This window comes from Vidua macroura, chromosome 2 (assembly GCF_024509145.1).
Source record: "Vidua macroura isolate BioBank_ID:100142 chromosome 2, ASM2450914v1, whole genome shotgun sequence".
NCBI classification, from domain to species: domain Eukaryota; kingdom Metazoa; phylum Chordata; class Aves; order Passeriformes; family Viduidae; genus Vidua; species Vidua macroura.
In genome coordinates, this window is record NC_071572.1 from 11,063,843 (window position 1) to 11,087,346 (window position 23,504).

Sequence of the window (23,504 nt, forward strand, 5' to 3'; positions counted from 1 at the left end):
ATTTTCTATAAAATAGGTAGATGGAAAGTCTTAAGAAATACAGAAGAGCAAGGTAAAAGATGTTTGCCTTCAGTCCATTCAAACTGAGTTATCCCCCACACTGGATATGCATCAACTCAGCCAAAACCAGCTGTGAAGTTGCTGGGACTGAGCCTGTGTAGAGCAGCCCCAGTTTGAACTATTACTTTATTAGTGCATGAGTTTATGCTCACAAGAAATCATGTCTTCAGTACCAAACCTGCAATGGCATTTTTCACATTGAAACAGAGCCTCCTGCACAAAATTGATTTCATTAAAATTCTTAGGGTAAGGTACAAGGAGAATGTTTCAAAACCAAGCTACAAAGGGAAATAAAAAAATCTGCCTCCCTCCAAAACTTCTGCAGGAATCCAGTTTGTCACAGGCATGCCCCCCATATTAGTGCCCTAAATTAGAGCCTTGGGGTAAATAAAACAACAGTCTCACAGGTTTTAATAGTATTTTGTCTCATGTTAGCTGAAGATATCTGAATTTAGGATATTCATGTAGTTCTGCCTGAAAAACCTTAGAACACAAGCAAAACATTTACTGAGAGCTGCCTAGTGCTGATTTGGATGTGTGACAACTCCTAAGGTTCTTTACAGGAATATTTATGAGAATGCAAGGAGCACAGTGACCAGCAGTCAATGTTCTGTGTGCATTCCTGGAATATCTGAACTGCACCATTTACAGAGATTACAACACAGAGTAAAAGGGCATTAGCCTGAACACACAGGTCTATTTATTTATAGAAGCCAATTTTATTTTGCAGGAAAATATGGAATAAATCAGCTCTAATATTAATGCAAGTTCTGATTTTCAGCACTAAAGCACCTTTTCAATAATGGAAATTCAGGGAAGAGCATTAATGGAAAAAGTCTCTTTGGTTCATGTGCTCAGTTCTCTTTTCAATAAGAAAAAGAGTTTTTTTGTCTACGTCTTCTACAGATTTCAGTGCTTCCTTTTCATTCTATTTGTTACTGTTTTGACAGCTTGGACTGAGTACATTAAGAAAGGCAGCAAAATTTGGTGCCAAAACACAGAGGTTACTTTGTCTTGTAAACACAATGACAAGACATTTAGAACAAGGCTGAATGTCATCAATGCAAATAGCAAATACCTACAGGTCCATTTATTCCCCCTTTCATGCTGACAGGAATAATTACTGTTTAAAGCTCTCTACCTGAAGACCTATAATCTTTAGAAAAATATCAACAGAAATAATCACATCTTTCAAAATTGAGAAGAAATGAAACTGTGCAACCCAAATTTTCCCCACTTCGTCTGGCAAAACCTGTCAATAATACAAGAGGAAGCAATTGTCTGATTAAAAGAGCAAAAGAAGCATTTTTTTCACAAAGAGAAAGAAAAATCTTCAGAGCAGATTCTATCTAAATTACAGACATTAGACACTGGAAGAATATAAAAAATGCTGGGATTGAGTTTCAGGTTCACTGTAACTCTCTTTTACTGCAGCTTACAGAATTATTAAGGCAGACTCTCAGCACAAAGCCCTTGTCAAATAATCCCTATCTGCAGGGAAAGTTTGAAATTATTTTTTCAAAGAAAGCCTGAATACCATATCTATTAACTGGGGCACCAAAACCTGAAATAAAAACAACTGAATAAATTATAGACACCATGCTATTTTTAACATCCATCATCTTTTACCTGCAAAAAAGAACCAATGGGGGGCAGGGGTTTTGGGGCATTGGGGTTTTATTTCTTTTCTTTTTTTCTGATCTTCACAACTTCCCAAAATAACACAGAATTAATTTAACCAGTTTAGTCTTGCTTTACTCACAGGATCCAGGTGCAGCTGTTTGCTGGTGCCTCACCAGGTGCAGCCAAGAAGAGTTGGGGTCTGACCCACTGTGGTGCTGCTCAGCCCTTCACAGCACATTCCCCTTAATCTCATTCACAGAGTCAGCTTTTCCAGGAAATTTATTATGAACTGTCGTGGTGCTAATTTATCATTCCCTAAACAATTCTCCTTTTTTACCCCAACACAATCATTTAATCTCTGTTGAGGAAAAAGGGTTACCTGGAGCAGTTTATCATGACCTTGGTAGGCTACTAGAGGAAAAACTGAAATGAAGTTGTAAAAGCATAATGAGATCCATAACTTGGAGATTTCCTTGTTCTTTACTGTATGTTTAATATTCAAAGAAAATATTGTCTTCCTTATGAAGCAATAGAAAAAAAAAAAGGGCTAAGAAAACGTACTGATAAAGCAGAGAGGGCACTGAAATGAGATACTGAAAAAGGAATAGAGTTGTTTGGTTTTTTTCAAGCACTTAAGTTTAAACTGTAATTAAACAGAAGACTGGCTGGCGAGCTAATAAAGAGAAGTTGTAAAATAAACATTGCACAACGGGCATTTTGGCTACTGCTGCTACAACAGGGCTGCACATTGTCCTTTGGCAGGAGGATCCATGTGGGAAACCAGGAGTGAACAGTCCAAGCCCTGAAAATCCTCACACAAATGCAGAGCCTGTCAAGTTTCCTCAGGGGAGGGGGAAATCTTTAACCATCGGGACAGTATTTGTTTTCTTTTACAGAGCCTCTGGTTAGTCCAGAGTTTATTTATAAAAAGTCCAACATGTAAATGCCATGGGTTTTACATAAAATTGTAATAAAGAGGGTCACAAATCTGCTAATGGTGCAATGCTGGGTAATGATTAACTGAAAAGCCAAAGTAAATTAATAAATTATTTGTTAGGCTAGAAAAATAATCTTCTTTTCAAACAGAAAGGATGATGTATGAGCCCTCACAGACAGCAACAGAAACATCAGGCTTCCTATCTGACAGCCAGGACTGTTCTCCCTTACATACTACGAGGAACTAATGGTTTTCCAAAAATAAATGTTCACTGTGATCTTGAGTGGCAAATATGTAGCTTTTGAGGGTGATAGAAGTCCTCAGCTTTTCAAGACTCTTCTATCTGATTCAGTAGTGACCTTCTTGTGCCTTTCAAAGGATAAATATAGCATAAAAATCAATACTGAGATACAGAAATTTTTGGTACCTTTCCCATTATTGATTAAACTCTTTTCAGAATTTAAGGTAATGAAACATTTATTACTTTTTCAAACTTCAAACTTTTCTTTTTTTTTTCCCCTGAAAATTCTTACTCCAGTTTTGCCATCCTGTCCTTACATTTACTGGTTTCACTTTGCTTCAGGGCCTCTGTATTTCAAAGAGCCAGTGATGTGAGATACACACTGAGATTTCCCCTGCTTCTATTTGATCTGTCTATTTTTACCTGGTCTCCTGAAAGGACTTAAGAGGCTGCTGCACTGGATCTGCATATTCATTGTTCTCATTCATCAAGGAACTGAGACCTCCTGTCCCTCCTGGGGAGAAGGACTAAGCATTGTTCAAAGCTGATTTTTTATTCTGGAAACACACACCTACTTCTTTCTCACTGAAGATGATGATAATGTTAAAATACAGTTAAAATCCTTTTCTGAATGAAGACATTTCCCTGGATCAGAGCTATTACATCCAGCACTTTGTCCTGGGTATTATTATTTTTTTTTTCATTTATATGTTATTAAAGAAAAAATGCACTGTCAGGGAAAACTAAAATCCTTTCCTGTCCTTCAGCTAAAAGATGGGAAAAGCACAATGTGAAATACAATGAAAGTAATGAACTAGACATCTTTTGATTTACAGATATTTATTTATCTTAAAGCATGATTAAATTGTAAATAATGATAAACTAGTCCTTTATAGGCTTTTTAATGAGGTTCTTAAGCTATCAAATGGCATCAATAGTTTTGTTTAGTTGCAAAATCAAATTTCAGATAGAGATGCAGTAGCAGATACCAACAAACAGATGACTTTGCTTTAAACTCCAGCTTCATTCCATAGAAAAGATGCATCAATGCTTCAGAGCTGGAGGAAAGGAGTTTATAAATTGTCAGGAAATCTTTGATGTATCTTGTAGAATTTACAGTCATAGAATCATAGAATGGTTTAGGTTGGAAGGGGCCTTACAGGTCATCCACTTCCAGCTCCCCTGCCCTGGGCAGAGATGCCACTCACTATCTCGGGTTGCTCAGGGCCCCATCCAGCCTGGCCTTGGACACTTCCAGGGATGTGGCACCCACAGTTCCTCTCTGCAACCTGTGCCAGTGCCTCACCACCCTCACAGTGAACAATTTCTTCCTAACATCTGCTCTAAACCTGCCTTTTTTCACTTTAAAACTATTGTCCTTTGTCCTGTTGCTCTGTCCCCATATAAAAAGTTCCTCCCTCTCCTTTTCATAAGCCCACTTAAGCCACTGGGATGCCACACTGAAGTCTCCCTGATCCTTTTCTTATCCAGGCTGAAAAGCTAATAACTTTCTTCCTCTTAAAATCAAAGTAAGACTCTTCCTGAGTTGTATTTACTAAGAACACAACAAGAAAAAAAAATTCCCTGAGCAAATTAATATAAGACTAGAACTGTTGTCCAGTAAATGCAGAATTTGTAGCATTGTTTGAGGCTCATGCTTGGGCAGGAGCAGGGTAAATCCTGTGTGCACCACTGTTGTGGGAGGTCCATGCCAGGCAGAAAGGGTGACTGCGGTGAGGGATTGACAGCTTCTTCTTCATTTCAGGCACCAGACCATCATCATCCTCCCGCCAGCAACCCTCAGCTCTGCTTTGCCAAGACACCTGAAGCAGAGGTGGAATGGGATGTGCACACACCCCCACCAGGGACACTCCCCAGCCTGCTGAAGCCTGTAGGATGAGTGGGCACTGGTGCCAGGCAGTGGGAAGTGCCACCAGGGTCAGCCCTGCTCAGCAGCTCCGCAGTCTTGGCAGCCAGGGGTGACCCCAGGGCTGCACAAAAGCCACACAGCAAGTCTTGTGCCCGTGGCCACTGCACGGGATTTCCTGGGAACAGAGCTCCTAAAACCTCCAGTGGATTATTCTTATCACTTCCACTTCCACTCTCCGCACTTTATCTATTGTTCCGTGTGCTGGGTTACAGCTGGGGTGTAACCAAACTACGGCTCTACCATTATGGCTGCATTATCCCTGATGAACTCCCAGTGGTCGCTCTCAGCAGCTGCCCGGGGCACAGCCGGCCCCCCGGGCTGCGAGCAGGGTGTCAGAAAAGGGAAAGGGGCAAACCCTGCGGCAGGGCAGCGTTTCTTTGTCTTCACAAACTGATTCAGCTGCCCAGCCCAAGGGGCTTATCTCTGCCAATGGCCCGGAATGGCTCAAGGGTCCCACTGGGCAGCTGTAACCACCGAGGCCATCAGGGAGTCCCCAGAATATCCTGTGACTCACAGGATTACATCATTCCACTGTGAAATTCCCTGCCCTGGGGGAGACACTGAACCTTCCTGCCTGAAATTGACCATATATAATCTGGGCACTTTGGGGATTTGGAGCAGCCACCACTGGACAGATCCAGAGGAGGACCAGACCTTCCACAAGAGCACCACTGCTTTTGACAAGACTGCAGCCATTGCAGCCACCACCCTGACCACCATTTCTCCTGCTGGCTTACTTTCAAACCAGCCAAGCCAGAGGGAAAAGGAAAAAAAAAAAAAAAAAACCAGCAGGTACCACATCCACACAATCCATCACTGAGCCAGGACAGCCTAACCCAGTAGCAGTTGCCCCTGTTCTGAGGAGGAAAGCCAAGGTCTGCACAGGGACTGAGGAGGAGGAGGAGGAAGGCAGGCAGCCCCTCAAGGAAGGGGAGCAGAGTTGGAGCTGCTGTGAGCGGGGCTGTCCCAGCACCCACCATGGCCAACCCCACAGTGAAGGACACACACAACATCCATGGCACCAGCCTGCAGGACCTGGTGGAGAAGATCATCTGCAGCCACATCTACAAGCCCAAGTACTGGAAGGAGGAGTGTTTTGGCCTCAAGGCTGAGCTGGTGCTGGACAAGGCCATGGAGCTCAAGTACATGGGGGGTGTCTACAGAGGGAGCATTAAACCCATGCCCTTCTTATGCCTGATGCTGAAGATGCTGCAGATCTGGCCCGAGAAGGGCATCATCGTGGAGTTCGTAAAGAACGAGGGCTTCAAGTACGTCCGAATGCTTGGAGAGCTGTACATGAGGCTGACAGGCACTGCCATCGATGGCTGCAGGTACCTGGAACCACGGAACAATGACTGTTGGAGAATAAAATGCCAGAACAGAAAAGGGGGATGTGAGCAGATGCACATGGATGAATTTATTGATGAGCTGCTCCATGAAGAACGTGCATGTGATATCATCCTGCCTCGACTGCAGAAATGGTACGTTCTGGAAAGGGCTGAGCAACTCCAGCCTCGTGCTAGTGCTCTGGAAGAAGACATGGATGATGCAGAATCTAGTGAGGAAGAGGAAGAAACAGATGAAAAGCTGGAATGAATCCCATCTCCAGATCACTGCAGGAGAAGGTAGAAAGACCTGGACAAACGCAGTAGATCTGGGTGGGGCAGTGCAGATGGAGCTGGAGCAGGTCTGCAGGAAGGCACAGCTGCTCTCCAAAGAGAAGAACCCCTCACTGTGCCGGGAGAGGCATCGCAGCAAAAGCCTGAGATGGCACCAGAGCAGATCCTGGAGAGGCAGCACAGATCAAGATCCAAATCTCCAGCACATCGTCGCAGTCACAGACACGTTCCATTGTGACATTCCCTGACCAGGTACTGAACCTTCCTGCCTGAATCTGACCATGTATAATCTGGGTGCTTTGGGGACTTGGAACAGCCACCACTGGACAGATCCAAATGAGGACCCAAACCTCCACAGGAGAACCAGTCCTTCTACAGGACGACTGCTTTCACCAAGACTGCTTAATTGGACTGTGACCACCACTCTCACCCTGCTCAACAGGGTGCCAGGCTGTACTCTGACTTTGTGGGTTTAAGCCAGCTTTTCTGTATCAATTGCATTTATTGTAACTCTATTGTATTGTAACGCTGACCTGAAATCTCTCTCAAGGTATTTGTGTGGGGTCCATTTCTCCCCTGGTTTACTTTCGAACCAGCACATTTATAGGAAGGAGAAAAAAGATGTTCTTGGGCACTGCCAAAGTGCTCTTACTGCTGAGGAAAATAAGGAGAAAACATCCTGTCTTGATCCCAATTCCTAGTGTTGGTAACTACCGGGGTAAACATTTCATTAGATCTACTCATGGCCCAGTCAAAACCTAGGCACGCGCCCACATCCCCAAAACCTCCTTACTTATTCCCACTTGCTCTAATGAAGTTCCAGTGCTTGAAAACGAGCAAATAAGTTATTCACACATAAATTTGGTTGCTCATGAGCAAAGAAGACCTGAGCAATCCCCAAAGACATTTAGAGATTCAATCAACAGCCCACTTTAAAATATTTATCCCAAAGGAGCTATGTAAACATCACTCGTGTGATTCTAAATGACTATTCAGGGCTTGGAATAGAAATGTTCTCAGCAAAAGTTTTTTTCTAACCAGCAATTAAATTCTGGGGTTTTAACTGCATTTGGGGTATTTTAGACAAGCTTTGCTCATTAGCCCCATCAGGAGCAGCAGGAAGAGAATGAAGGCTATTTTGAAACCAAGTGATCACACAAGGAAAAGCACACTGGCTCAAAAGTTAATCTGCAGCTGATGGCTCATCACAGTTAGTAGGTAATAGATCTGTGACAGAATATAAATAATACAAGTCCCACCATGCAGTCTGGAAAGCACAATAATTGCCAGGAGTTTATGTATTCATCCACCTACTCACATTTTGATTTTAGAATAATTTGTGAACTTCTTACATTCTAATAAGGAACTGCTGTATTCACTTTCCTGTGCCCCCACCAGAAAAAAAAAAATCAAACTATAATTTTTCAATGATTCATCGTTACAGATCAAATCCTAAAAAGCAAAAAATACAATTTAATTTTAAAAGGGAATCAAAAATAAAAATCACCTATTTGACATATTACAACTGCATGAAGTACTATAACTGTAAGATTTTCTTTCAACACTTCACAAAGGGAGGCAATGGAAAAATAATAAACTTCAAGTAGAATAATCCTGACATACTCACACTACATCACAGAGAAAAAGAAATGTTACATAAAGAGAAGATAATCCCTTGATACCCAACAGACCTTCTATCTGAGAGCTGTCTTCCAAAGTCCAATTAGAGGACATAAACATGCTGCCAAGTCCAACAACACAAACACTACATGATTTGAAAAATATATTTATCTTCTCCTTGAAGCTTGAAAAGAGGTGAAAAGGAGAAACTATAAAATACATACATGTACACATAACTATACCTGCAACTGATACCTTTAATCCAGAACTCTAAGCACTGAGAAACTAGTATTAAAATAATTAAAGTTAACAAGGGTAATCCTCTTAAGTGGAAAAGTGATCCTTAGGGAAGGAGAAAGTAGAAAATCAAAACCTCAGTGGCTGAGAAACCAGTTGTAGTTCCCTGGAGGAAAGGAATAAACCCTTTATCCTGCCTGTGCTCCTTGGGATATGCACCTACCTCGTTTGGTAAATGCTCCATCCCTGGGGCAGTGCTGAGACCTCATGACTTTCCTCACCAATTAAAGGCTGGCAGTAACAGAGGAGCTGGTGGCAGTGAAGAACATCCACCCCCACACAGTTGTATCACTGAAACCTGTTTGGGGCACAGCTGCAAAAAAATTAAATGCCACAGGCTGTGACTCATTTATTGATCATTCAGGAGTGCCACCAGGGCTTTTCCTCACACATGAAACAAAGGGCAGCAGGGTCTCCAATTGCCAAAGGAATGAGCAGTAATCAGGAGAAAAGCATGTATCAGGTGGAGGAGTATAGGAGAACAGGGAAGTTCATCTTTAATATAAGACTGTACAGCAATATCCAGATAACACTGGATCCTGGCCATAGGAGGGAACAAATAGACACAGGCTGACAATTCTTCTGTTTTGTGACCTTTTTCAGACATATCCTTAGTGATGGCATTCTGTCTCTGACTGGAGCTAACCCTGCAAAATCTGGTCTTCAGCTATTGAACTGCTCCAAATAAATTCCTCTTTGCTTGACAACAACTCCTTCCTGGGGATAGCAACAAGCAGCAGCAGCTGCTGCAAAATGCAGAACCTTTCCCTTTCTTATTTCTCAGAAACCATCAAAATTTCTTTATCTGCAAAGACAAGCAAAAAAAAGTAGTAGAGGTAGAGACTAGGCCACATAAAAAACCATTTCTATTTGTCCTTCCTCCTGCCAATGCATTACAAAAAGGAAGATGAACAGATTTGGCATAAGAGGTTGAAAATGTCCCCTTGGATGTGCAGCACACAGCCTACCTTGTGCTCCAGCTGTGGCTTTGGGGCAGGTCAAGGAGAGAACAAGGACTCTCCAGAGCAGAATGCACAGGGGGCTGCAGCCACCACTATGGAGGCAAGAGTCATTGATGGAAAAAGAGGGAACATAATAAAAATCTGTCCTTTGGATATCAAAGTTACAGCTCCACTTGTGCAGGAGTCAGGAGTGAGGGGATTTGAGCACATGTGACATAGGAAAGCTTCTCTCACATTTTTTGTGAGGTGGTTCAGACAACAAAAGAAACAACCCAGAGGAAAAGCAAATCTGTTGAATATTACGCACCCGTGCCTTGCTTCACAAGATATAGAAGGAAACCTCCAAAAATCCAGCTTCATTTTGCCAGAAAGCTGTAACTGGGAGTCAGTTAAGTGAGAACAGGGAAAATAAAGCTATGGCTCTGAAAAGGAGGCAGAAGGGAGGAGGAAGTGAAATGGAAGTGCTGAAAGCACCACCTCCACTTTCAAGCCATTAATGATACCCAGCTGTTTTTCACCACTGAGAATATTACTTTTCTCCCTCTGAAAGTTAAGCTAATGCCTTCAGTTAAACAGGAAAGAATTTGAAGTGACTAATATCCACTCCTGTGCAGAGAGGTTTTGGCTTGGTGTTTTCATCCTTCTTTCCTACTCTATCAGCAAAGCAGCAGAGAAAGCCATATTGAATAGCTTTACACAATTAATGCACTGGTATTTGCATTAAAATCCTTTTGCCAAGATTGAATTATAAAAGTTGGTGGTTTCTTTTTACGCACTGAAATAAATTTTAATTAAAACTTTTGTAGTGCTTTAAGTCTATTCCTTTATGTAATTTATTTGGTAAATTTGATAAACCTGAGCAATTGCAGTACTCTGGATTTTTAAATGGGCTCTATTTTTGTCAAAGACCCTGGCAGGTTTCTAAATGTCATCTGGACAAAGCTGACGTGATGAGAATGGCTGAGTGGGACCTGCCTGTGGCTGCCATCCTGGCCAAGGACTTGGTCTTTGATCAGACTACACCTGTCTGTTTAGGTCCTTTAGGTCCTTTTGTTAGAGGATGACAGGCCTGAGCAAAAGAATCCTGGTGTGGCCTAGAGCCTTGCTGCCTTTGAAGGTCCAAAATAATTCCTCAGAGATGCTGAAGTCCTCCCAAAGTACCAGCTTGTGGTGCACATTGGGCACGAGTTTAGGGCAAGCTGCTGGTCCCACTGCTCTTAGTCTTGAGTCATTTAAACAGGGTGTGCCTATACCAGAACAGTCAGTGAATGAAGAGAAGAGAAATGAATGGAGGAAGGTGAGTGGATGGGATCCAAGATGATGCCAGGCTGTTGCCTGAGAGATCCAGCCACGGGGTACTGACACAAAGCCAGAGGTGTTTGCCCACCCACTGACGATGGTGTTAAACACTCTTCTGTATCCATCCAAAAGGACCTACACAGGGACAAACTGTAATCCCACCACACATCCTCTGCCCAAAACGATGGCCCAGATTTAATTGGCAGCAAGAATCTGCTTGGGTATGTGATGCACGAGAGTAAGAGAGCAAGACTTAGTGTGCTGCCTGCACATGGCTGGCTTTGTGAATAAACAAAGGACTTCTGTTCGCCAAACTGCCAAGTGAGCACCCTTAATTATAAGTGAATTAAGCTTTCTTGAGAAATTAACACAGTCAACAAGTGTCTTTTCTTAAATTATAAACAGATGGTACTGTTCAGCAAAAGCAAAATGTGATTAAGAAAGCTCCTCTGTTCAGAAAATACAATTTGTGCTTTAAAATTTTAATCAATCAAAAGCTTCAGATTCAAAGCAGAACTTTCCATTACCATGTGGACATATTTTGTTCTGTTTAGTTTTGTTTATATTTCAGTTTATAAATTGCACAACTATTTACTATTTCAAGTCACTTGTGTCATTAGCTGAATGTTAACCCAGGTGGCACTAGCAAATGATGAAAATGTCAAAGAAGCTAACCAAATATTGGCTTGTTGAAAATGAACATAATAACATAATAAATATCTATGCTAATGACTTCTGTGTAGGAAATATGCATTGCTAAATGGTAAGTCCCACACATGGGGCCAGGAATGTAGTTATCTGACTGATCAAACAGTATTTTCATATTTAAGTCAGGACCGCATTTCCTTAACATCTGCTCTGGTAAGAAAATGACAGTGGTGACAAATCTATTTTTTGTTCTTTGGAAAACTTCCACCATGTGGGATGCTACTTAAGCTGAATGTAAGGACAAAGGGGACTGAGGAATTGATTGATCTTACCTGTGCACACACCCAAAATGAAGGGACTCTGTCACTGGGGGTTTTTGTAAAGTCTCACCATTCATTATTTTCTTGCACGATTTGTAAGTTTGTCTTCACTGAAGAAAGATTAGTTTTGAATAGACTCTATTTGTCCTTATTTGTTTAAATTAGAAGCACTATGTGACTTGCCCTGAAAAATCAGCTGTTGAAATTGCTCTGATAACAGCCTGGTTTAGTTAAGGCCCAAGATGCCAAGGGCAGCTCTACAAAAGCCTTTCTAAATGCAGAGAAACTAGGCAGCAGTAGAGCAATTTTGTGGTGCTGATACAGAGGTTTTAGATCAGTCTTCACCCCAGTGCCCACAAAGCCAGTGAGAGCACAGCAGTGCCATCCTGTGTGGGGTCAGCAACCCAGCAGAGCATCCTTCTGGCCATGGGCAGCACAGCTCTGCTGGCCAGGGGCTACTGTGTGACCCTGGCTTCAGCACTGAGCCTGGGAAAGAGAGGGAGTGTTTGAATTTATACAAATGCAGTGCATCAAACACTTATTTTTTTTGCTCCCCAATGCTGTTTTCCAGAAGCAGTATTCTGTTCTTGGCATGATGTAAGCCAGACCTGTCAAAAAATCCATAAGATACTACCCTGAACCCCAGCAAACACTCAATGTGTGGACTCTGGCAGAACGCTTGTTTAGCTCATCCCTTTCTATTGGGCTGGAGCTACATGGATACAAGCAAGAGAAGGGATACATGATAAAGGTGGAAAAAGGAGTACATGGTCTGAAAATGTGCTTTGGAAGTAGGATGTAACCTGGCATCTGTGTGTGATTCCATATGCCCTAAGATTGCCACATATTATGTTAATATAGCAGCAGGGTGAGGGGACAGATGGAGAAACCCCAGTTCCTGCTCTGAAACAGGAATGCTTTTACTGACATCACGTCCAGACAGAGTGGTGGAGTAGATAAGCAAACCCAAAATAACAAACCAACAACTGTTAGCAGCCTTCTGAACATGTCTGTGTTGTTTACAGTGCCAAAAGAGAATGAGAGAGGTGTGTACCTTGGAGGTGTGTCTGCAAAGGTTGTGGCTCAGTGTCATTTCAGTCCCATGTCTTATGCTCTACAAAACCTCTAACTTCAAAATGTAAGAGAAGCAAGAGATCCATGGATATTACTTACATCCATTTTCTTCATTATGGAACATCAGTAATTTCAAAGTCTAGGCAGTGTCCAAAATGAAATATCCATTGAGAGAAAGAAATTACTAATTATACTTCAGTGGATGTGGACTAATAGGTCTGTGTAACCTTGGTGCTGGAACTTCCTGACTTTTAGGTGGAAATTCATAATGTGAACAATCTTAAGGGAATATCTGTAAACAAGAATTACCACACCTTTTTTTTTTTAAATTTTATTATGAAACACCTCACTGTTTCCTCATAAGTGTTTAGTACCACATGTTTAGTGCAAACTAGTTTGGCACTGCTGATCTACAGTGTGTAAGTGAGTTGCCCGCATGCTGATGTTATCTTTGTTTCTATTGTAAGGTAGTACAGCTGTGACTCATGTTTCTGCATAAATATTTAAATGATGATTTCAACATTTTCATTTTGACAATACTATGACAAATGCTGCTGTTATAATTTCAACAGATTTTGAAAAGCAAGTGGTAATAACTGATTTGCTTTCTTTAACAAAGCTATAATGAACTCTTCCAACAATTTCAGATATATCAAGGACATTCTGTAAACCAGTGTCATCCTACTGTAATGACCTTTAACCATCCTGTTGCCTGTTATATTGATCTATTATTGTGTTACACTGTGTTCTGAATTGCTAAAATTCAGGTATGTTTTCTTCTACCTTTCCTAAGTGCTTACTCACACATTGAATAATAAAACCCTACCTGCATATTCCAATATACAGCCTAGCTCATCTGCACATCAATTGTGACTCAGTATTTCACATCCTCATGAATAAGCAAATAACCTATTTCAAGATTAGCAAATAAAATCTTTCAGCACGATTATATTTCATTTAATGTAATCATTAATTATATTAACATGAATTGTGCTTAGCATTGCTGAACATTACTTAACATTTTGAAGTTTGACAAACCCTTCCTTGTGTGCACTTCACACTTTGTTGGTGTGATATCAGAAGTCAAACAAAAAGTCTGGTAAGAGTCAAGGTAATGATGGCATGGTACAAAATGTGTCACTGGGTATGGCAGCCCCTGACTTGAGCTGCAAATTCATCAGTGATCTGAAATCCAAAGCAAGACAAGGATCAATTTGTTTTCTTTAAGGTTTATGTATTAGAGTCACATGATAGAGGCATCATGTTGCACTTGAAGTGGTCTACACCTTTTAGAGTACTACAGTCCACATAAAAATAGCTTGTGTTGGTGATACATACCTATTTCCTGGTGGAGATAGTTTAAAATACATGTCTTGAAGTTTAGCTGAGAACAGTATTATAGTTATCATCTTGTATTTTGCTGCACAGTGACATGATTCTTGCACATTACGGATTCCCCCCTTTTCTTCTTTTTCCTTAAAATAAAAAACCCAAAATTGAAAATATCTGATGCCTCCAGTATCTCTACTGTGAAATCTCTAAAAGCATTTTGTTTTGTTAAAACACTTCCTTCTGCTGAAGAGTCAGTTCAGAATTGTACAACTGAAGAATCAATTGCCCTTGAGAAATCAAGGTTGGCGAGCTGCAATGGTACATTCATTTCCCGAAAATGTTGTCCACAGAAGACTTGGAGTTAGATTCTAGTTATAAGCTGATAGAGATTGAAGCAGTTTACATAGTTTTTCAAGTAATCTTCCTTCATATTGAAGCAGTATCTGACTTCAGTGTTTGTGGAAGAAAGTGATTTTAATACTGAAACATTATGTAGGGAAGGCCATTAATATTTGTGTTATGTATCCTCTCAGCTGACTCCTGGTGTTGCAGAGTGAGTAGTAATAACAAAGGGATTTCTGTGCTCATAAAAGCTAAAGGCAAAGAGTTCATGAATCTGTATTAAACAATAAGCTCTGTGGCAATTTTTTTTAGCAATGGCTCTACCTGCAAGACAATCTATGCAGAAGGGGGGGATAGGACTGAAAGCTTAGCAAAAACAAGTAGCTGAAGTCATATACCCCCCATTCCTGAAGCTGTTTATGACGTAGGAAAGGAACTGTGGGTGCTGTTGAGCATGCTAACTCATCCTATTGCCAAAACAAACAGAATACAACTGCAACTGGCTGTAGTGGTGGGAGGGAAAATGCTTGTTCTAGACAGTGACAACTGATGGCCAGTGCCATCCTGTCTGTTTTCTAGTTGCTCAAGACCTAGGGAGTGTGTCAGGAGATCGGGAAGCTAGAGCTGCTGCAGTCTCAGTTCTCAGCGTGCTCCTGAAGACCTGAAAAGGAACAGTGGGAGATACCTCCAGCTGAAGTGGATGTACTTTGAAGGATAGTCAGAGAAGGAACTCCTAGACCAGCAGCCCATAGATCTGAGGAAAAAAACACTACAGAAAAAAAATTAATTACTCCCATACTGATGTCTTCCCGTTACAAAAGCTTAAGGAACCCATACTTTTAGGTTTTGCTAACTGTAATTTAATGTGATGTCTTTGGAAACACATTATCCCATGCTTGCCTTCTAGGCTCCTTTGAACCACCTGGTGGTGTAATTCCCTATGAAAAATAGGGTGTTACAGCAATCAGAAATCTGAAAAAGATTAATTTTACTTAAACTCCCACTGCAACTGCTTAAGAGAATGTCTCAGGACTAAACCAAGCAAGATAACCAGCCCACACAGTCAGGCTGACTCTTCCAAAGCAAATACCTACACAGAGTAACACAGTAAGACTGCCAGATGAAGAATGTTGAAATACAGCAGTGGGTGACAGCTGGTTCATACAAACTGAACTGGTTTTGTCCAAATAAACCAGCATGGACTTTCCCCTAGCCTTTGTTCTGAGCTGGCTCAAGGCTTCAGCCTGTGCAGGGGTTGGGCTGTGGCTGACCTAACCAGCCCCACAGATGGACCAAGGCAGGAGGGCACCTCTGTCTGGGCCAACCCTCTGCTCAGAGCAGGGTCAGTGAGATCAGGGCTGTGTCCCATGAGATTTTGAGAATCTTGGATGGAGATCCCACCCTTCTGAGCAACCTGCTCCCTTATGTGAACACCCTCAGAGTAAAACATTGCTTTCTTTTGTTTGAATGAGATTTTGTTTGAATGTTCTGTGCTCACTTGCGTCCTTTGTCTCTTGTTCTATCACTGGGCACCACTGAGAAGGGTCTGGCTTTCAGTCCTTGTGTCAGGAATTTATATCTGAGCTCTCTCCAAGTTGAATATGCCCAGATGTCTCAACTTCTCACCCATGACAAATGCTCTAACACCTCATCCATCTTTGTGGCCTGTCACAAGTCTCCCTCTGTTATGGCTGTGTCTCTCTCATCCTGGCAATCCCAGAGCAGGATTGCAGCACTCAGGTATCACAGAATTATAGAATGCTTTGGGCTAGAAGAGATCTTAAAGATGATGTAGTTCCAGCTGCTCTGCCATGGGTAGGACCATTTTCCACTAGACCAGGTTGCTCAAAGCACCATCCAACCTGGCATTGAACATTTCCAGGGGTGGGGCATCCACAGCTTCTGTGGGCAACAGGTGTGTCTGAGCAGGGTTGAGTGAAGGATCACTCTCCTGAGCTGCTGCTGATGCTCTGCCTGACCCAGCCTGAGGTGCTGTTTGCCTTCTTTGTCCAGTTGCTGGAAACAAGGGTTCAACTTGGTGTCCACCAGGAGCCCCCTGGACCTGTCCTGCAGAGCTGCTTCCCAGCGGGTTGGTCCCTGGCCTGTCCCAGTGCAGGGGTTTGCCCCTCCTGGGGTGGGACTTGGCACTTCCCCTTGCAGAGCTCTGTCAGGTCAGCCCACTTCTCCAGCCTGTAGGGATCCCTCAGGACAAATCATTCCAGCAATGCTCCTGCGCCACTTCCCAGCTTTAAAGGGCTGCCACTCATTTGCCCATCTTTAGCTCCATGATTGAAGTACTATGTCCATAAATTCCAGTAATTGATCTATAATATATATAGTAATTAGAAAAACATACATGTACATGTAGCTATCATACTGGGCCCAGCTACAGCTGATAATGGGACAGCATTCCAATAGCTGATAGAGATCTAGGACTGTTTAGATGCAAAGATTAAAGCTGGATGCTGATGTGGATATTAAAAAGCTTGATTATACTGCACAGAGTTCCAGAGTAACAGACATTGTACTAGCTTTTGCTGAAAAAAAATATTTATAAGCTTCTGAAACTAATTAAATTAATAAAATTCCAATATCATAATATTCAAGCTTGATGAATCATGGAATTTGAGTACAGTCTTGTGCAGGGCAGCTAAGGGCAAGGTTGCAATTCTGCTGTGTGAAAGGAAGACACTGGAGTCTCATGGGCAGAGAGAGAAGCCTGATATTGAGTGATAAGTGTTTGTGTGCTGATGCGAAATTTAAATGTATTTTTGTTTCCAGGGTGTGTGTTGGTGAGTGAGTTTTGTTTCTGACACACACAACTGATTTCCACATAGGAGACTAAGGATTTGTAAAGACTAAAGATTTGTAAAGGCTATGGATGAAGGCCATATCCTTGGATAATCATGGAGCACTGGGTGTGTAGAAGGCACCTGGAAGCCACAAAGAGACAGAATAAGAATCCAGAAGGTGCACTCCTTAAATGTACCCGTCAGATACACCCCATGCTCATTTCTTAAAATAACAGAAGTACCTTCTGCTCCCAGCTACCATCCCCAGCAATGTTTGCTATTTCATGATCATTTCTCCTCACAGCTTACAAGGGCTTTTGAATCTGTAGCAATTGCCAGAGTATGGTATAAGGCCAAAACCTGTTTGGTGTATTGGCCCCACCCCACCTTTGCACAAAACCTGTACTACGACCATGTTCCTTCCTGTTGTTTTACTTGTGTTTTCCTGCTTTTTCCTGAACATGCAGGGACTTGAGGAAATGCGATTTCTAATCCAGTCCTTGAGTCCTTGCATCACTGAAGCAGAAAACAGAACTGCATGTATTTCACCTGTACATCTGAGCAACTTAAAGCATGTCTCGGAGAGGCTGCTTTACTGCTTTATATATATCAGTGTATACTCGTGCCTCATGTAAAAATATTAGTGATAATGTGTCTGAAAAATGATGTACAAGAATAAATGGACACCTTCCACCAATTCATTTATGGTACTTTAATACCAAGTAAATGCATTTCTCAATTAAGAATTTATAAACTGGTAATTCATAAAAAAAAAAAATAAATCACAGCTTCACAAAAAGCTAACTTTAACAGTTTGTCCCCTCCCCGCCAACAAGCAGTTTACAATATATTTCAACTATGTTGGTAGAAAGTTAACAGTGATGTGAAACTCTTAAAAAACATTTGCAACAGCAATTGAAAATAAAATAATGATTCTTACTCAGTGAAAAATTAATAGGAATTGTGTTTCCCAGTAAAAGATAAGTCAGAAAAGCAGCAAAAATTCCCTCTCCTACTTGTTAGGTACAAGCTTTCCCCCTGCCACATTTATCATGAGCAAAGGCAACACTTCAGCATTATTCGTTCCCAGGTCCAGCACTTCAGTGGTTTTGGCAAGACTCAGAGGTCATATTCAGAAGTCCAGAGTTTGAGGTGTGTGCTGCCCCTGCTCCCTGTGCTCCATTCCTCTTCCTTGGGGTACAGTGGGGTCAGAAACAGCTCAGAGTAAAGGTAAGGAGTATGAAATTTTTTCTATGGGATCATATTATTTTTCACTCTTCACCTCTCCAATACAAACTGGAAACACCAGAAATTTTGGCTGTCACACTTCACATGTGAGTATTTACAGGAGAGACAGGATTTGAATGATGCTGTTATATTTACTTGTGTACAAAATCCCTTCTCTTTGCTGAAGTTATACATGCAACCACAGGACAAAAAATGTTCCTTCTCTATCTTCTAAGTTAAAAGTCACATTTTCAAAAGTCATTGCACTTGACAATAAAAAGGCAATTAATATGCATTTGATATTAAATATATTGTACAGACCTGAACTTCTGTGCAATTCATTGCTTCACACATATAACATCCTTTTAAAAACTAAGCCTCTAATCAAAGAAAAACTTTGTTAAAGACAATCTTTAAGAACAAATGCACACAAAAAACCTCTCCCTTTAACTCCTAGTGCGTTTTAACACATCTTTGAAATTCTCTGTGTTGTTCCCACATTCAACCTTGCTGCCATTCCATACTGGTCTAACATCACTACACAAAAACACCTTTTCCTTGACCTAACCAATAAGGCTGGCATTTGGGATGCTGTTGGTACGAACAGGAAAGCTGAAGATAAGATTATTACCTCACTCCTTTCATGTGGAAAACAAAAGATTTCAAAGTGGATGCGAATCAGCTGTCACCATTGTCTGTAAATTCCAGTGGCCCATTTCAGGTGCCAGTACTTATTCTACTGAGCCAGGGTTTTGGATTGTCCCAGCATATTTTGCAACATCTTGCAGTTAAAAACTACAGACATGGAAACTGAAAGGGAGATTTTGGTCCCTGAGATATACTAAATGAAATTAAGAACTAAAGCACTGATATTTAGTTTGGCGTGGACCCTCTTTAATGAAAATGAAGTTAGCTTCAACTTTCTAAAGTTTAACAAATAGTCACTTAAGCAGGATGACAGGATATATGCAGTACTGGTCAAGAAAAGTGCACTGTACAGAGTAGTTTGAAAAGTTATCAGTTGCTGAGGACCAAGCAGCTGTCCTGTCAATTGCATGCTGCATCAAACTTGTCTTTCCAAGCTAGCAGAAAACCACAGGATGAAACATGGCCTTAAGCAAAACACTATTTTCTCTCATCTCTTTAAAGGTACAACTACAGTACTTGGTGTCGTAAATACTTAAGATGGGCCAAGTGACTATATGGGCCAGAGTTAAACCCAACTTTTTAACCTTGCAACTGAAAGTTTCAGCAATAATCTGTGGACCATAGCAGCAAACTCTTCATTGCCAAATCAGAGGCAATGTGCACTATGGTAATCCATCTTGGGCTAGTGTTTTAAAGGTTTGTACCATGGAAGGTGTTTCACACCAGTGGCAACTACAATAAAACATCTTTGGCAACCATTTGGCAATTCACAGCAGCTGGAAGAATTGTAAGATGTTTATAAAGTTCCATAGTGCATCATTAACTTTCTGAAGTGTGTTGCATGAAGTACCAAACCCCTGAAAAGGACAGCTAAACATCTGCCATCATTACCTCAGAGACTGCAGGTTTTTTCCATACCACTTTCTCAGACAAAGCTAGGGCTTGTGAAATTTTAGAGGATGATGTGAGATTGTCCACACAAAGGCTTCCAATGCATTTGGAGTTGATTTGGGTAAGGAACAGAGTAATGAAGGGCTGAAGACTGAATTTTCAGTGCACCACTGGGAAGTTACACAGGGACTGGTGACAGATGGATTCGTGAATAGATTGAACCACAAAAGTAGCATAATCACGTTGGTGGTGGAATCTTCAGACAACAGAACAAACCGAAACAAAAAAATCAGCTGCATCCAGTGAGTCCACTAAGTAGCCTCATTTACCTTAAATAAAAAATGTGTGCATTAGGAATACAGAACTTATTCTAAAACATTAGTAACACACTATAACACAGCTGAGCTATAAGAGGAATTCAGTAAAACCAACTTTAGTTTTCAACTACTGCAATTATAAATTAGCTATGTCTTGTGACACTAGATAAGCCAGCTCTTAAGTGTGTGGGATGTGCACAGTAGGGGGAGCACACCACTAAGATGGGTAAATTTTTAACAAGTAGGAGTGTAAGAAGGTAATTTAAGCTTATTTTCTTCTAAATATGAGCTCAACTTTCAGAAATTTGGAAAATATTATAGCAACTATCTTGCAGAACTGCACAGTGATCCCTATATATAAATTACTATGCAATTTGGCAGTAACAAGCACAACAAAAGAAACTAAAAAGGAAAACCAGGCTCTTAAAAAAGAAAACAAACCCACAGGGTATTTAAGCAGGGACAATATAATTTTGCTGATCAGCACTGATGTCTCATTCTGTGAGAATAAAGTCAAATAACTTTATACCCCAGATGCCACATAAGACCCCATATATAGCCAATCCCCACTATACCTCACTTGAGAGTTGCCAATTTAAGCCCACAAAGGCATTTATTTAAATTTGAGTCTAATAAAATAGAGAATCATTTTCAGTTAACTCCTACCCACCCTCTGCAAAAAACAAAACAAAACAAAAACCCAAACTACAGCTATGGAATATATTGAAATCTCTCTGATGTCCACTTCCAAAACAAGGGTGAAAAGCTTAAAAAAAATCTTAGCATAAGGACTCCAGTTGTTATATGCACCTTGCTTCAATAGTGAAAAATACGATCCATTTCTCTCCAGGAGAGAATGAAGATCATAAAATAAGGTACAATTGGCCTGATTTTGATGAAATTATGAAATGATATATTTAATAGAGCATTGTTCAGTCATCAGGTGCCACATAAAAAGGCAGCTTAGCACTTCTGTAAATGGGGTTTTGCTATGCTAGTGTTCTCTATTCTGGCACAGCAGATTTTTCCTTCACATTTCAGTAGCTGTAAAATCATGGCCCTGCCCTAGAGAGACATGTTCAACATCAGCACTGTTGCTCTGCGAGACTTACTGCTGTTTCAGCACATGAAGGATGAATTCAATCCTCCCTAAATTCAATCCTCAAACCTACTACTCTGATGACTGTGTTGGAGTTACAGTGTTTCACTAAAATATAAAATGTAACAAATTAATTAAATGGGGTTTCTATACTGAATTAGAAGGAAAACCCGGTCAACAAGTTCTAGCTTTTAAAAACAAAAGGATATTTACCAGAGCAAGTGTCTAATGGGGAAGCAGCCCTGCTCCAACTGACAAAGCAAATTCTGTATCTCATGTTCTACACTAATGCACAGCTGGGCAAAACTACAACCTGCATGTAACATCACTGTTGCTGTTCCTTTTGAGACCTCATAATTTTTAAAACAAAGAAAAGGAAATTTCTCACAACTTCTTCTCTTCCCAAGCTTACCATGTAAATAGTAAAGCAATATATTAATATATAAAGTAATTATACTGGTATGTATAACAACTATATACACATAGTAACAGTAACCATATCAATAGTTACTGTTACCTGAAAACAAGGTCAAAAATGAGCTCTAAAGGCTGCAGTGAGTTGAGATGAGTATGTTTCCCAGTTGTGGGTCAGAAAGGCACTGACAAGCTTAAAGAAGGGAGAAAAAGAAATCTTTTCTTATGAGTTCCAGCAGTGCAAGTTTAATATGCAGGTTACTGATTAGTTGTTTTTAAAAAGCAATTCCAGAATTTACGTTGCTTATTAGCTCTTTTATCATTGATTTTCCCTATTATTTTAGGTACCCTTTATATTCATGTTACTTTGTTCAGCCTGTTAAAAATTTACCCACTTATTCACAGCTGGTTTTATTTTATTCTTCATAAAGAAGATCTTTCTCACTCACAGATACATTCCAGAGTTAGTAAATCACTGAAAATCCATTTGTTCATTTTGATTTTTGCCTAGCACTTGTTTAGTTTGATTTTAGTTCTCCTACAAGCTGCAACCATCTCTTCCATGCAAGGAAAATTACAATTAAATAGTTAATTCAGGCTGAATGAGTAGAAACAAAATACAAACACATCACCACAAAAGCATGCTAGAGTCCTCAACTGTCTGTTTAGTTAATACCTCCTTGCCTATCCCTCCAAAACCAAAACAAAAAAAGAAAACTAAACAATCTCCAAACAGCTTACTAAGCAGCAACAATGCCTATACTGTAAAATACTTTCTCTGGAATTAAATTCTGTGACAAGGAATAAATGACATCATCAAATAAACTTCCTTTTCTTACTGTAAGAATATCTTAATGAAATGTCTTACTTCTGGCATAAGTAACTGTCATATACATTAAGAGTTTTCTTTTAAAATAAATTGTATATTAACAGGTTGAAGATGCATCTTCATTGCATATGCACACAGTCCCTTCCCAGTTTTGCAGTTAAGCCTTTTAGGGTCTCTTCTTTTTAGATTAAATTAATTCACCTATCCATCAAGAGCAAAGTACAAGAAGAATGTTTTATAGATTTAGTAGATGAAGATTTCTAACAATACAATAGTTTCAAGGTGGTCCAGAAAAATCAAATGGGTGCATGAAGCCTTTTGCGGACAGAAGAAATAGTTTTCACTTAATTTAAACAAGATGCACAAAATAATTAAAAACAGTGCAAGAAGAAATACAGGATAAAGGATGGAACCTTATTCTATCTGCCATGCACACTTTAAAGCAGGCAATGCATAAATCTGCTAGGCTGCTCCAACCTGTATCCCTTTTATAAACTGTGTGCCATCTGCACAGACAGACAAAGGGGAGTCCAAGGTTCCATGTGCATCCAACAACTACAAACGTGCCATTGCACATGAGGATGGATTTGAGATGGCATTCCCTTGGTTCTCTTAGGCACATTATGCCTGATTCACACCCTCAAACGTTTGTGTGCATGAACAACAAAAAGCATCAGTCATTTTTGCGAGAAACAGACAGATGGAATACAAAAAACCCAAAAATTAAAATAGTGCAGATAGTTTTTAAAGTGATCTAGTTCAAATAATAACTAACCTGAGAGGTACTTTGCTCCGATTAACATTAGCATGCTACCCATAATAAAAATACTGAAAGGCAGACTAGAGAAGATACTACTGTCACCTGATGGCATCCAGGGGATGGTGTTTCCAGTCAAGCAAATCAAAAGAGAAATATATATATAAATTGCAATATATGTGTTAAATATATATGAAAAGCAAAAAGTAACAAATGTAGTGATATT

The 23,504-nt window shown here is 40.5% G+C and overlaps 1 protein-coding gene and 1 pseudogene across 7 annotated transcripts in view; one reads left to right on the forward strand and one right to left on the reverse strand.

Moving 5' to 3' along the window:
• Positions 1 to 23,504, reverse strand: part of GK (glycerol kinase) — a 62,792-nt gene that overhangs the window by 10,366 nt on the left and 28,922 nt on the right. For 2 of the 7 annotated variants that reach the window (XM_053971936.1, XM_053971942.1), the window contains exons 19-20: positions 23,297 to 23,383; positions 17,794 to 20,191 (exon numbers count right to left, since the gene is read on the reverse strand). The exons of 1 other annotated variant lie outside the window; for it this stretch is intronic. In XM_053971936.1, the coding sequence (XP_053827911.1) occupies positions 20,184 to 20,191; positions 23,297 to 23,383 (95 nt within the window). In that variant the 3' untranslated portion in view covers positions 17,794 to 20,183. Of the gene's footprint in view, positions 1 to 9,075; positions 9,133 to 13,639; positions 14,106 to 14,126; positions 14,966 to 17,793; positions 20,192 to 23,296; positions 23,384 to 23,504 lie in introns of those variants that run through there. 4 more of the 7 variants (XM_053971938.1, XM_053971939.1, XM_053971940.1 and 1 more) reach the window with 4 other exon arrangements.
• On the forward strand, positions 5,770 to 6,707 carry LOC128804296 (pre-mRNA-splicing factor 38A-like; annotated as a pseudogene).